General features: G+C 49.6%; 1 protein-coding gene across 1 annotated transcript; it reads left to right on the top strand.

Moving 5' to 3' along the window:
• The first annotated feature begins 2,177 nt into the window (after window positions 1-2,177).
• LOC113250995 (serine protease 40) lies at window positions 2,178-10,617 on the top strand. Its single transcript, XM_048215579.1, has 5 exons — window positions 2,178-2,301; window positions 3,087-3,280; window positions 5,063-5,435; window positions 6,995-7,161; window positions 10,300-10,617. Exons 1-5 carry the CDS (start codon window positions 2,178-2,180, stop codon window positions 10,615-10,617), a joined length of 1,176 nt encoding a protein of 391 aa, XP_048071536.1.
• Window positions 10,618-11,302: the final 685 nt, after the last annotated feature.

The following is an 11,302-nucleotide window of genomic DNA, read 5'->3' as shown; positions in this document are numbered from 1 at the left end:
CTTTGTCTAATAGTGTGAAACCCAGTGAAATCCACACAAGAACCACAAGATTCCAGAGTTGATGTCAGCAGGAGTATGGAAGTCTGGTACTAACAGGGATCAGAGGAAGCATAAAATGAAAGTTGGACCCTCAGATGTCCACTATGAGGAAGCAAGCTGACAGAGCTATTCAGGTGCAAATTTTGTGCAACTGTGTGCTCCCTCCCCCCAAAAAGGACACGGTGAGTGTTCCCAATTATTATTTTCTTTGTGATTTTTACAGTGAGTCTCTGTTATTTCAGGTGAATTTAGAGCAGTATTTTAAAGCTCTTCTTTAAAATATAGTCATTGATATTGCAGCTATAATTCATGAAATTATCAATTAAGGACTACATGACTCATACAGAAAAATTTAGAACTTCATTCAGGTAAATCTCTAAAGCACTACAAATGTTCTTTTATAGATTTTGAATATTTCCTGTTAAGTTTAAGGAAATATTAAAGGACAAGGAAAAGTAAGGAAGAGGGAAAGAAAAACAAAACACTTCAGAGAGTATAAAAGAAGCAAGTATTAAAATTAAAAAAAAAATTTAAAAAGAAGGATGACCAAGAGTCCAAAGGGCAGCGCCAGGAGTCACAGAGAATTTTTTCCTAAGGCCTTGAGACCTTGCCCAGTAGGATATATAAACTTATGGATGGACAAGTAACTCCTTTTTACTTTCCATCTCTTCTCCTCCCTCTTTGAATGGCAATGTCTGTGATTGTTTTCCTCGGCCTGTCCCACCGTTGTATGTTGAGAATGTTGAGTAGGTAGTTTCTTTAGTTTTCTAGATCCACAAATGGAAGAAGAACTGTGTTTAAGAACTACGTGTAATGCATTAAAGCTTGGAACTTCATCCTCACCTAACTTAGAGGATTTCAGCAATGAGATTTTAGACTTTGAGCTGATGAGATACCGATGTTTACAGTGAGATGAGGTTGGCTCACAGACTGGCCCCTGGACACGGAGGGCAAAGAGAGACTAGAGAGAGTCAGGCTGCTGCAGATTGGTAGCTGGTAGGTTTAATTCGCAAGGGAACTTCGGTATGAGGCTTGTCTTGGGGGATCACAAGATGACTGGATCCCTACACTGGCAGGCCATGATATTAAAGTTTATATAGAAGCCTTGGGGGGGGGGGGCGCCCGGGTGGCTCAGTAGGTTAAGCATCTGCCTTTGGCTCAGGTCATGATCTCAGGGTCCTGGGATCCAGCCCCATATCGGGCTCCTTGCTCCCTTTCCCTCTGCCTGCCATTCCCTGTGCTTGTGCACACACACTCTCTCTCTGTCAAATAAATAAGTTAAATCTTTAAAAAAGAAGAAGAAGAAGAAGAAGCCTTTACTGGACTCGGTCACATATTTTGGTCCAGATGGTCTCAACAACACCTTACTCTCTCAAGGCTGTGTCCTTGGAGCAGCCCCCACTTGTTAGGCAGAGCATACATTCCAAGGCCAGGGAAGAGAATGTAGAGCCTCCAATTGCCTGAATCCAGCTGTAAGATCAACCTGTGGTCATGTCCTCTTAGTGACCTCCTTTAACAGACGAGACTGAATTTTGAGTTGATACAGTAATGGGATGAGACCCTTGGAATCGTTGGGATATAGTGAATGATTTTGCTTTGGGGAAGAACATGAGTGGTTAGCAGCCAGAGGCTGGACTCCCCATGCAACCCATACCCTTGAATAATGCCCTCCTGCTGAAATACACCCATGATTATGCCATGCTACTTTGCACAAGTGAGTTTAAGAAAGGGATATTATCGATAGCGGATCTGATCTAATTATGTAAATGGGGGGAGGGGCGGAAATGAGTGAATTGGATCTCGAAAGCCAGTTGGAAATATTTGGTGATATTATAGAAGTCCTTAGCCTCTGACCATTAATACATATTCCTGGGCATACACCATAACTGCCCTGATATCTCTGCCATCAAACTGGGGTCCCTGGGCAGAAGACCCTATGTGTCCTCTGCTTCCCCTATCAGCCTGGGGGCTCCGGGCTCAAGGCACGTTTGGTCCACTGCCTTCTCTGGCTACCCAAGGAGGCCGCAGGGCAGGCTGGGAGGGGGACACTCCCTACAGAGGAAGGCGGTTTCCCGGCGGCCCCCGCAGCCCCGTGCGGTGCAGTCCACTCATCCAGGAGGCGGACGTGGACTGGCCGGATGACAAGCGCCCAGGCTAAGGGCTCAGGCCCAGGCTGGCAGGGGGCCTGCGTGCTGGCCGCAGCACTGTTCTGGCTGCGCCCACCGCTGCTGCACGCTGAGCCCAACGGAAACACCACAGATGGTGAGTGAGTGGGCGTCAGGCTCGCCGACCTCTCAAGTGGCCCTCCCAAACCCCACCAGCCAGGAGGACCTCTACCTGACTAAGTGGGGCTCTAGAGTCTCAGGGTCCCTGGTAGGTCCCTCCTTGGGTCAGGGAGGGCCGAGTCCGAGGAGATCAGGGTCTTTCCCACTGGGTCTCAAACATCTTCAGTTCAAGGGCAGAGGTCTGGCACTGACCTGTCACTGTGGGCCCCCATACCCTCTTCATTTTAAGAATGAAGAAGGAGATGCAGTGCTTCAGAAGGAGAATTGTCAAGCAGAATGTGTCCCGTTTGCTCTCAGTTTCCCTAGAACATTAGGCTGAGGGGGGAGGGGTGCAACCACTTAATCATCAATAGCCCTGAGCAAACAGCATCCCTCAGTAAGTCCTCAGTTTTGGGGACTTCAAACAGTGGTGTGCTAGTTAAGTTAAATAAGGTCTGGGGAAGGCCTGGAGCAGCACCACCTCTGGGCCTGGACCTCTGCACCCCAGTGAGTGCCGATGTGTGTCTCTGCGGCTGCCTGCTTCCCTCCCCTTTGATGACTGCCCTCCCCGCTTCTTACCTAGACCCATAGACTGCTTCCTTAGCACGACCATCACCAGCAAAGCCAGATGGCCCTTTGTTACATGAGCCATGGGCCTTGGATGTCCCAGCTGGAAAGTGAGGAGGGTCCGTGGTGGTCCTGAGCCTGTTGATGCTGACATTTAGAGGCACCAAGACTGACATCCATAATACAGGTGCTTCATGGGTAGGATTGTCTCCACAGTGTGTGGGAAACCAGCAGTAAGTGGGAAGATCTTTGGTGGCCAGAATGCGCCTGACCAACGGTGGCCATGGCAGGCCAGCCTGCTCTATCTTGGCAAGCACATCTGCGGAGCTGCCCTCATAGATGCCTACTGGGTGATCTCAGCTGCCCACTGCTTTCAAAAGTACGTGTTCCCAATGGGCCCAGCTGCTGGGGTGGGATTGGGGAGGGAGCACAAGATGGGCAGAACAGAAGGGGTTGAGTGTGTCCCAGCCCTTTTTCCCTAGGGAAGGGCTGTTGCCCCTGCCTTTGACCCAGCAGTCCCCTCTACTTGGAATGCCATCCCTACTTACCATCTGATTCCAGTCTCCTGACATCTGAGTTCGCATCTCCCAGGACAAAGGCCATTTAGCTCATGTCTCCCTCTGGGGATATCCCCATCTGTCCCCCTCCTCACTTTGGTAATACGTACCAAGATGGTATAGTTATCTCAGCTACATGTACATTACTTGTAAATAGCTGAATGGAAATCAACTCTAACTGTGATTATCAGTAAATACTGGAAAACAGACTTTAGTTCCAAAAGAATTGCCTCCAGCCCACTCTGTCTTCCTTAAACTTTAGGATTCTAAGTCCTGTTCTCACTCACAGTAGACTCTGGTTTCTGCATCTTGCCCAGCTCTAGACAGCCCAACAAGATCTCAGTGGGTTTCAGTTTCCTCTTCTGCAAATGGTAGTGGATGTGTTGTCCCTGGCTGAACATATGGCACAGGCTTTAGGCTTTAAGTCACAACAGTAGTTCCAGGGCCTGCACTTCCCAGGACTGGGGGAGCATCAGTCAGGGCCTGGACAAAATGACAATTATTTTGTACTCTTTCAGTCAGGCTGTTCAAAGTCATCATGAGCACAACTGCAGAGACTTTCCTAGGTCCTAACCACCGGCACATTCTAGCACATTTCTCTCTGGAGGCATCCCAGGACACAGCCAGTTTAACCAGCACGCAGAAATTCCTGCCACTGCTGTAGAACTATGTATCTAAGAGATCCTGTGGTCAGTATTGTCCCTATAGGCCAGAGGGAGGCAAATAGTCTCTGTCCTGGGAGACTGAATGCAGTCAGGAGAATGGGCTGAACTTACTCTGTGCCCAGAGGGAGTGGAGAGAACATCACACTCCAAGTCAGAGGAGGTCAGAGCCATTGGCTGCAACTGGTTTTGAGACCCCACCTGGGTTCTATTTGTTTATTTAGCACCCATCGGTGCCAGGTCCCATAGGAGGCTCACTGTGGAGGATGTGGAGATGCAGACCTTAAAGCTTCTCATACTATCAGGGAAGGGAGACATAAACCCAACTACTGTGATGCAGGATGGAGAGGCCAGAATATGCAAGAGGATGGATTTTGAGCCAGTGTCAGGGGAGATGCCATGAGTCCCATCAGAAGAGGGGCTTGGAGCTATCAAGGCCTTGTGGGAGAAGAGCACAGGCATGTGGAATTTGGCCAAGTAGCAGTACAAGCAGGCCATTTGTATTGGAAAGTTGCTCATGTTCCAGAAACAAAGAGAAGTTCAGTTATATGCGTTCCCCTATTTGCTCCATACAGACTCACTGAGTGCCTGTGTCCAGATGGGGACCAGCCTTGGAGAAGTATGTGTGTGTGAAGACTGGGAAGAGGGAATGGATCATTCTGGGCTGGGAAATGGGGTCTTTGAGAACTACTTCAAGCAATGGGACGTTCCAAGGGTTCTGGTCAGAGCTGGGAACAAGCCAAGGCTTATCTCCTCTAAAATGAAGGGGCATAGTGTGATGTGTTCCGCCGTTTCTTTCCAGCACTGAGACACTCTGCTCCTTTGATTTGGGGGCATATTGGGGAGGCCATCAGACACTTTCAAAGGACTGATGTCCTGAAGCTATAGACAGGCATCTAAACCAACTGACAAGAATATTAGGAAGGGAGAAGACAGCAACCTCTGGAATAATGGTTGTGTTTGGTTGCTTAAGACAGTGGGGGAAGTTGGGGGTAAACAGTCAGGTGAGGGTGCGAGGGTGCTGGCCCAGCACACAGAGGAGACAGGTGATTATGCAGCCTCTCATGACAGGTCCCATGAACCATCTGACTACCGGATCCTGCTCGGGTACCATCAGCTCCAGCATCCCACTGAGCATAGCCAGCAGATGACAGTGTATCGACTCATTGTTCATGATGAATTTAACAAGCGCTACTTCATGGGCAGTGACATTGCCCTGTTGCAACTGCATCTGCCTGTGAACTTCACTTCCCACATTCTCCCTGCCTGCCTCCCAGGGCCGACCACGAAGCTGCCCCCTCACAGCAGCTGCTGGGTAACTGGCTGGGGGATGGTCACCGAGGATGGTGAGTAGGGGTAGGGCAGGCAGGGAGGGCAAGGGCCAAAGAGGAGGGGGGTGCGATGCCCATTGTAGGGCCCTTCCAGCCCTGATAACTTGTCCATCTCAAGTTTTAAGTTTCCTTCTGCCGATGGATCAAAAAGTCTGAGCATCTCTAACTTTTGGAATCAGGAACTTGGACTCCTTGACTCCAAACCATTCAGGATTCCTCCCTGACTCCCAAGTCCTGCTTAGGACCATGTCAGGCCCCTCCAAGTCTTCACCAAACACCTCTTGGGCTTCCCCTGCCATGGAAGGTACTTGGGGCAGCAGTAAGGAAGTAAAAGCAGGCTAGCTTGCTGCCTGGGAGGCAAAGTTGGGGTGTTTATGGCTTAAGAACATTTTCCTCTGTGACTCTCACTTCCCCTCATCCATTAACTCAAGTAAAACTGCCCGTTTTGCCAGCTTGAGGGGCTTGTCTATTTTTAGGCTGAGACAAGAGAAATGGTGGGCCTTTTTACACAATGGTGAATACTTTTGACTTAGGAAAATATAATGTTGAGTGAAGAAACTAGAATGTCAATTTGTCATGATTTGTAGGGAGGGTCATAGTTCTGCCATGATCTGGCAGAGTATTTCACTGGAGGCATTTGGGGCAAGACTTGTTTTGCTGTGCTCCTGGCCACTACATGTCAGTCTCAGTCTCATCATGAGAACAGCCAACTCTCCAGTATTTCCAGAGACACCCTCCTGGGATGGACTATTGCTCATTAAGAACCACCAGCAGAGCAAGGTGGATTCTGCAAGACAGGTAGGAGGGTAGGAGTTGCGACATGAGGGGAAGTCACAGGCTAGAGCAGGAGAGAAGGAGCAGACAGAGCCTGCAGCTCTCCTTCCTCCATGCCCTCCCCTGACCATAGCTGCTGGGCCTGGCCTGCCCTGAGGATATATGACAGCTACACATGGCAAGCACTCCTCAGGAGGGAGCTGTCACTGTGACACTGTGCTGCCACATGCAAACACCAGTCAGATCTGTGAGCAATGTGTGGAAATAGAATCCACATGGGAAGCATCCACAGACCAGTTGCTCCTTGAGGCCGGGCCATGTCTTACTGGTCTTATTACCTCACCCCACCTGGCATCTAGTAGGCACATCAAGCCCAGACTCCCAGCTTCCACCCTCTGTGCTTCTACTTCTCGCTCTGCATAGCTGCCACATTGTTTTCAAAACAGAAGGAGACCCTTCAGTGGTTTCCCAGTGTGCTTAGAATGAAATCTGAACTCCACGTCCTGGGAAAGAGGCCCTGCTTGCTCTGGACCCTGCTATGACCTTGCCTCGTCTTTTTCAACCCCCACTCCCACCCCACTGCAGCCACATAGACCTCTCTCCTGGCCCTTCCCACTTCCACTCTCTTGTCTGTCCTGAAAGTCTTGTCCCCTCATCTTTGCAATCCTCTGAGAGACTTCCCAATTCTGTCAGCTAGAACTGGCAGCATGTCCATTAGCAGGCAGATTGGAGAGGGAACTAGCCTCCTTCCCAGGCTCCACCCCACATCTGACCTCTCCCCTACCCCTAACCCCCTGCAGATTTCCTGGCTTCACCATTCCAGCTGCAGGAAGGAGAGGTTGGCATTATTGACAGTGAGGTCTGTAAAATGTATTTCCAATCGCCAGAATCCAGCAGCAGCGAATATTCTATACATGAGGATATGTTTTGTGCTGGGGACCTCATGACAGGAAAGTCCATCTGCCGAGTAAGTGAGATTGGCTTTGTTTATCCAGTTGGAACTCAGGCTGCCTCTCTTCTCCTGTGGTGTCTGTCCCCGTGTGTCTTCTCTGAACCCTGTCCTAGCCCCTGACTTCTTCCTCCTAAGCCTACCCCAGTCTGAAGTGTCAGAGCTGAAGGTCAGAAGCCCCCAAAGAGTACTTCTTCATACCATACATGTCTTCTTAAAAAAAAATTGTTGAAGTATAGTGTACATAGAAAAGGGCATAATTTACAAATGCGCTGTTTGATATATTTTAGAAATTAGCACACTCCTGTAACAGGCACCCTAAGAGTCCTCCTCATACCACCTTCCTGTCACTAACTCCCTGAGAGTAGCTCTGGCTTCTGAAGCACTGTGGATTAGTGTTGAGACTTACATACATGGAATTATACAGGATGCGTTTTCATCTGGTCTCTTCCAGGCAATATTATGTTTGCAAGATTTATCTATCTTAAGTGTAGTTTACATTGTTCGTTTACTGCTATATGGTAAACCACTGTGTGAATATACTATCATTTTATCTATCCATTCTAGTCTTGGTGGCATTTGGATAGTTTCCACTTGAGACCATTACAGATAGATTTGCTATGAACATCCTAGCGCATATGTTTTAGCGCACATTGGTTCATATTTGAGTTGGGTATAACCCTGGGAGTAGAATAACTGTGCCATAAAGTATGCAGTTTCATTGCTCATAGATACGGAGAGCAGCTTTCTTTTTTTCTTTTTTTTTAAGATTTTATTTATTTGACAGAGAGAGACACAGCAAAAGAGGGAACACAAGCAGGGGGAGTGGGAGAGGAAGAAGCAGGCTTTCCCACCGAGCAGGGAGCCTGACGTGGGGCTCGATCCCAGGACCCCGGGATCATGACCTGAGCCGAAGGCAGATGCTTAACGACTGAGCCACACAGGCGCCCCTGGAGAGCAGCTTTCTAACCTGCTTGGTACCAATTTGCACCCCCACCAGCAGTGGCTGAGAGTTGTCATTGCTTCATCTTGTCTCCAGTACTGCATGTTGCCTGCCATTTTCAATTTAACGATTGCATGTGATTTTCAATTTTATTTCTCTGGAGATAGCACTTTTTCAGATGTACATTGCCTCTTTTAAAGAATGTCTATTCACGTTTTTTGCCATTATTTCTAAGGGGTTGTGTGCCTTTCTTACTGAATTGTAGGACATGAGTATATTATTGGATATAGGTGTTAAGAATGTCTTCTACTCTGTGGAATCCTTCTGTTTTATAGTGGGAAAACTGAGACACAGAGAGGAAAGTGGGTAGCCCAAGGTGAGGTAGCATGATAGTCAAACCTAGAAAACCGATGCCCTCCTCTGGAGCTCTGCGCCCCCGCCATGGGCTTCCTCCTATAGTGCCCCTCCCTCTCCTGTTCCTTCTTGCTAGCTCGTTGTCTCTCTCCTTGGCCATCTCCCACCAGCTCAGAAACATACTGTTATGATTCTCATCTTCAAACACCCTACACGTACCTTTTCCCCTCCTCCAAAGGGAGGAGAGATTCTCCTCTTGCCCTGATTCTCAGCCTGCCTTCCCAGCAGGGCTTACCCCAAGGGTGTCTGCACATGCCCTCTCCTGCCTGCTCCCTTCTCTTTCTTGCCTCAGCCCATTCCATCAGACTTTTGTGCTTGCCTTTTCTCCACAGTGCTCCCATCAAGATAGCCAGATGCCTAGGTCTCACCTCTGACTTCCTCCCACCTGGTGCTCAGCCATGCACCTGCAACATCTCCCATCACACTCAGAGGGCAGCCCCTCCTCTGTCTCCTGCTCTCTTTGACCTCTTTCTGAACTCCGTGCACCAAGGACTCACCACTCAGCCCTATCCTGCTTTTCTTGCCTTGCTCCATTTTTACCTTAGATGGAGGGAAAGGGTCAAATAGGACAAATCCTGTGCTTTACCATTGCTTTCCTGTCTTTGTCATACTCTTTCTGCTCGCAGTAATGTCCTGACTGGGCTCCCTGTGCTGATTTCTGCCCTGCCACTGGCTGTGCTTCACCCAGCCCCAGGACATCCTAGTATCCTTCTAGAATCTGGACCAGGTCACATTACTTCCCTGCTGAGTGTCCTTCTATGTCCCTTCACCCCTGTCCTCCCAGCTGATAAGGGCTGCGGCCTGGCCCTGCCGCTCCTTGGCCTCATCTGTTCCAAGCAGGCTGCCTACCTGTGCCTGCATCTTCCAGGTCAAGCCTTGTTCATCCCTCCTATCTTAGCTCAGAGGCTTTCTGATGGCCCAGGCAGAGCCACCCTTCTTGGCACTCATCTCACCCTGGGCACCTCTGTTCCACATCTTGCATCTGCAAATGTGTGTGATCTACTGTCTATGTTCATTGTCCATGTCACATCAATGTCTCCTGCACACAGAGGGGGCTCAGTCATGTTTATTCAACAGAAGGCTGGAAGGATGCTGTGTTTCCTTGGTCCCTACTTCTTAGACCATGAGATGGAAGCATTACGCCCCAAAGCAGCAGGTGCCTTTCTGCCTTGAAGTCCTGAGCTCCAAGTCCCCAGCATTCTTCTGGGACCCCTTGGGCTCCCTGCCATTCTGACTACCTGCCACTCTGGACTCAGGCATCACTTTTTTTTTCCTCTGACACATCCAACTGTTTGCATTTTCTAAAGAACCTAAACAAAGAAATGGAGGTAAAATAGACACCTTAATAAGTCCAAAGACAAAGGCTCAGGTGGGATGTAGTATGGGGCTGAGGATTCAGCCAGAGGCCTGCAGGCCCCATGGGACATCAGGTGGTACCTTCTCTCACATAGAGCTAAGAGCACAAAGGGCTGGCATCCAACACTTGGAGCCCCCTGTACATTCTCATAGGTCTGTGACTTCCAGCCTAGAGGGCTGCTCAGGACACCTCCAGGGCTTTGTGAATTGAGCTCCAGAACATACCCTTGAGATTTTGATTGAAGAGGTCTGGAATGGGACCCTGTATCTGGACTTCCCAAATCCTTCAGGTGATTCTGATGAGAACCCCTCACAGCCCACTTGACATGAGGCTTCCCAAATTCTACTCTGGTGGAGGACAAGGGCACCTTCTTCACACTGCCTAAATCATATGTGTCCCCCTCTATCTTGGTTCCCACAACTCATGCTGCCTTTTTCCTCAGGGAGATTCTGGGGGCCCCCTGGTCTGCAAGCTGAACAGTAGTACTTGGTTTCTGATGGGGCTGTCTAGCTGGAGTCTGGCCTGCCACTACCCCATAAGCCCCAGCGTCTTCACCAGGCTCACCTACTTCTCCAACTGGATTAGTGAGAAGCGGAGCACCTCGCCCAATCCCGATCCTTCTTTTGCTCCTCCTCAGGAAAAACCTCCTATTTTGAGTGACTTCACTTCTCTGGGCATGGTCCACAAGCCCAGCACCTGCATAACCCTTGTGTCCTCACAGACCTTCCTCCTGCTGCTGATTTCCCTAAGGACTCTGTGACAGACCCCATGGTGCCCCTCCTGCCCCCCCCACAAGCTTGTCTGTGTTAGTGCCCACAGGCTCTGCATTCTTCTTAATTGTGTCCATCTCTGAGCTCTCTTGTCCATCTGAGGCCTGCTCCAGGCCTGACCAAATAAAAATAATTAAAGAAGCTTCCTGCTCCTGTTTCGGACCTGCTGAGCTACCTTCCACCCCCACGCTACTGTCCTTCAAGCTCCTCAGCACAGGAAGACCTCCCTCCTCCCTGGCTTAGGGTGGGGAAGGGCCGGGACACTCAGGGGTTTGCTGACCATCCAGAGCTGAGCCACTAGCCTTGGGGAGTCTTCCAGAAGAACTATCATGGCTTAGGGGCCAGGGTCTCACCCCATGTAGGAAGTAGCATGCCCTAGGTCCCACAGAGAACTAATGGCCTGTGCAATGGGGGTGGGTTCTCCTAGAGGTGGATAATTTGCCAGGAGTTGGGCATGAAGGATATTCCAGGCCCACAGGTCACATAGGCTCTGTTGGAAAGACTCTATATGAAGTAGACTGTGAAAGTCTAAATTCTCAAGTAAGCTGCCCTCAGTGCTCCACTCTAACCCTGAGAGGTTAGCTGTCAGTCTAAGTCTCCTTGTACCCACAGCTCTGTCTTTCCCCAGTCTCTCAAGGCCCAGCCCACCATCTCCTAGGGACTTGACATAGCTTG

The sequence above is a fragment of the Ursus arctos genome, unplaced genomic scaffold, assembly GCF_023065955.2.
Source record: "Ursus arctos isolate Adak ecotype North America unplaced genomic scaffold, UrsArc2.0 scaffold_10, whole genome shotgun sequence".
In the NCBI taxonomy this organism is placed as follows: domain Eukaryota; kingdom Metazoa; phylum Chordata; class Mammalia; order Carnivora; family Ursidae; genus Ursus; species Ursus arctos.
The sequence above is the reverse complement of the archived record's forward strand: the minus strand, read 5'-3'. Positions and strand labels throughout refer to the sequence as shown.

Coding starts and splice junctions, on each gene's coding strand:
- LOC113250995 (XM_048215579.1), top strand. CDS start 2,178: ATGACAAGCGCCCAGGCTAAGGGCTCAGGCCCAGGCTGGCAGGGGGCC. Junction 3,281..5,062: donor CAATGGGCCCAGCTGCTGGG/GTGGGATTGGGG, acceptor TGGTTGCTTAAG/ACAGTGGGGGAAGTTGGGGG. Junction 7,162..10,299: donor CAGGAAAGTCCATCTGCCGA/GTAAGTGAGATT, acceptor CTTTTTCCTCAG/GGAGATTCTGGGGGCCCCCT.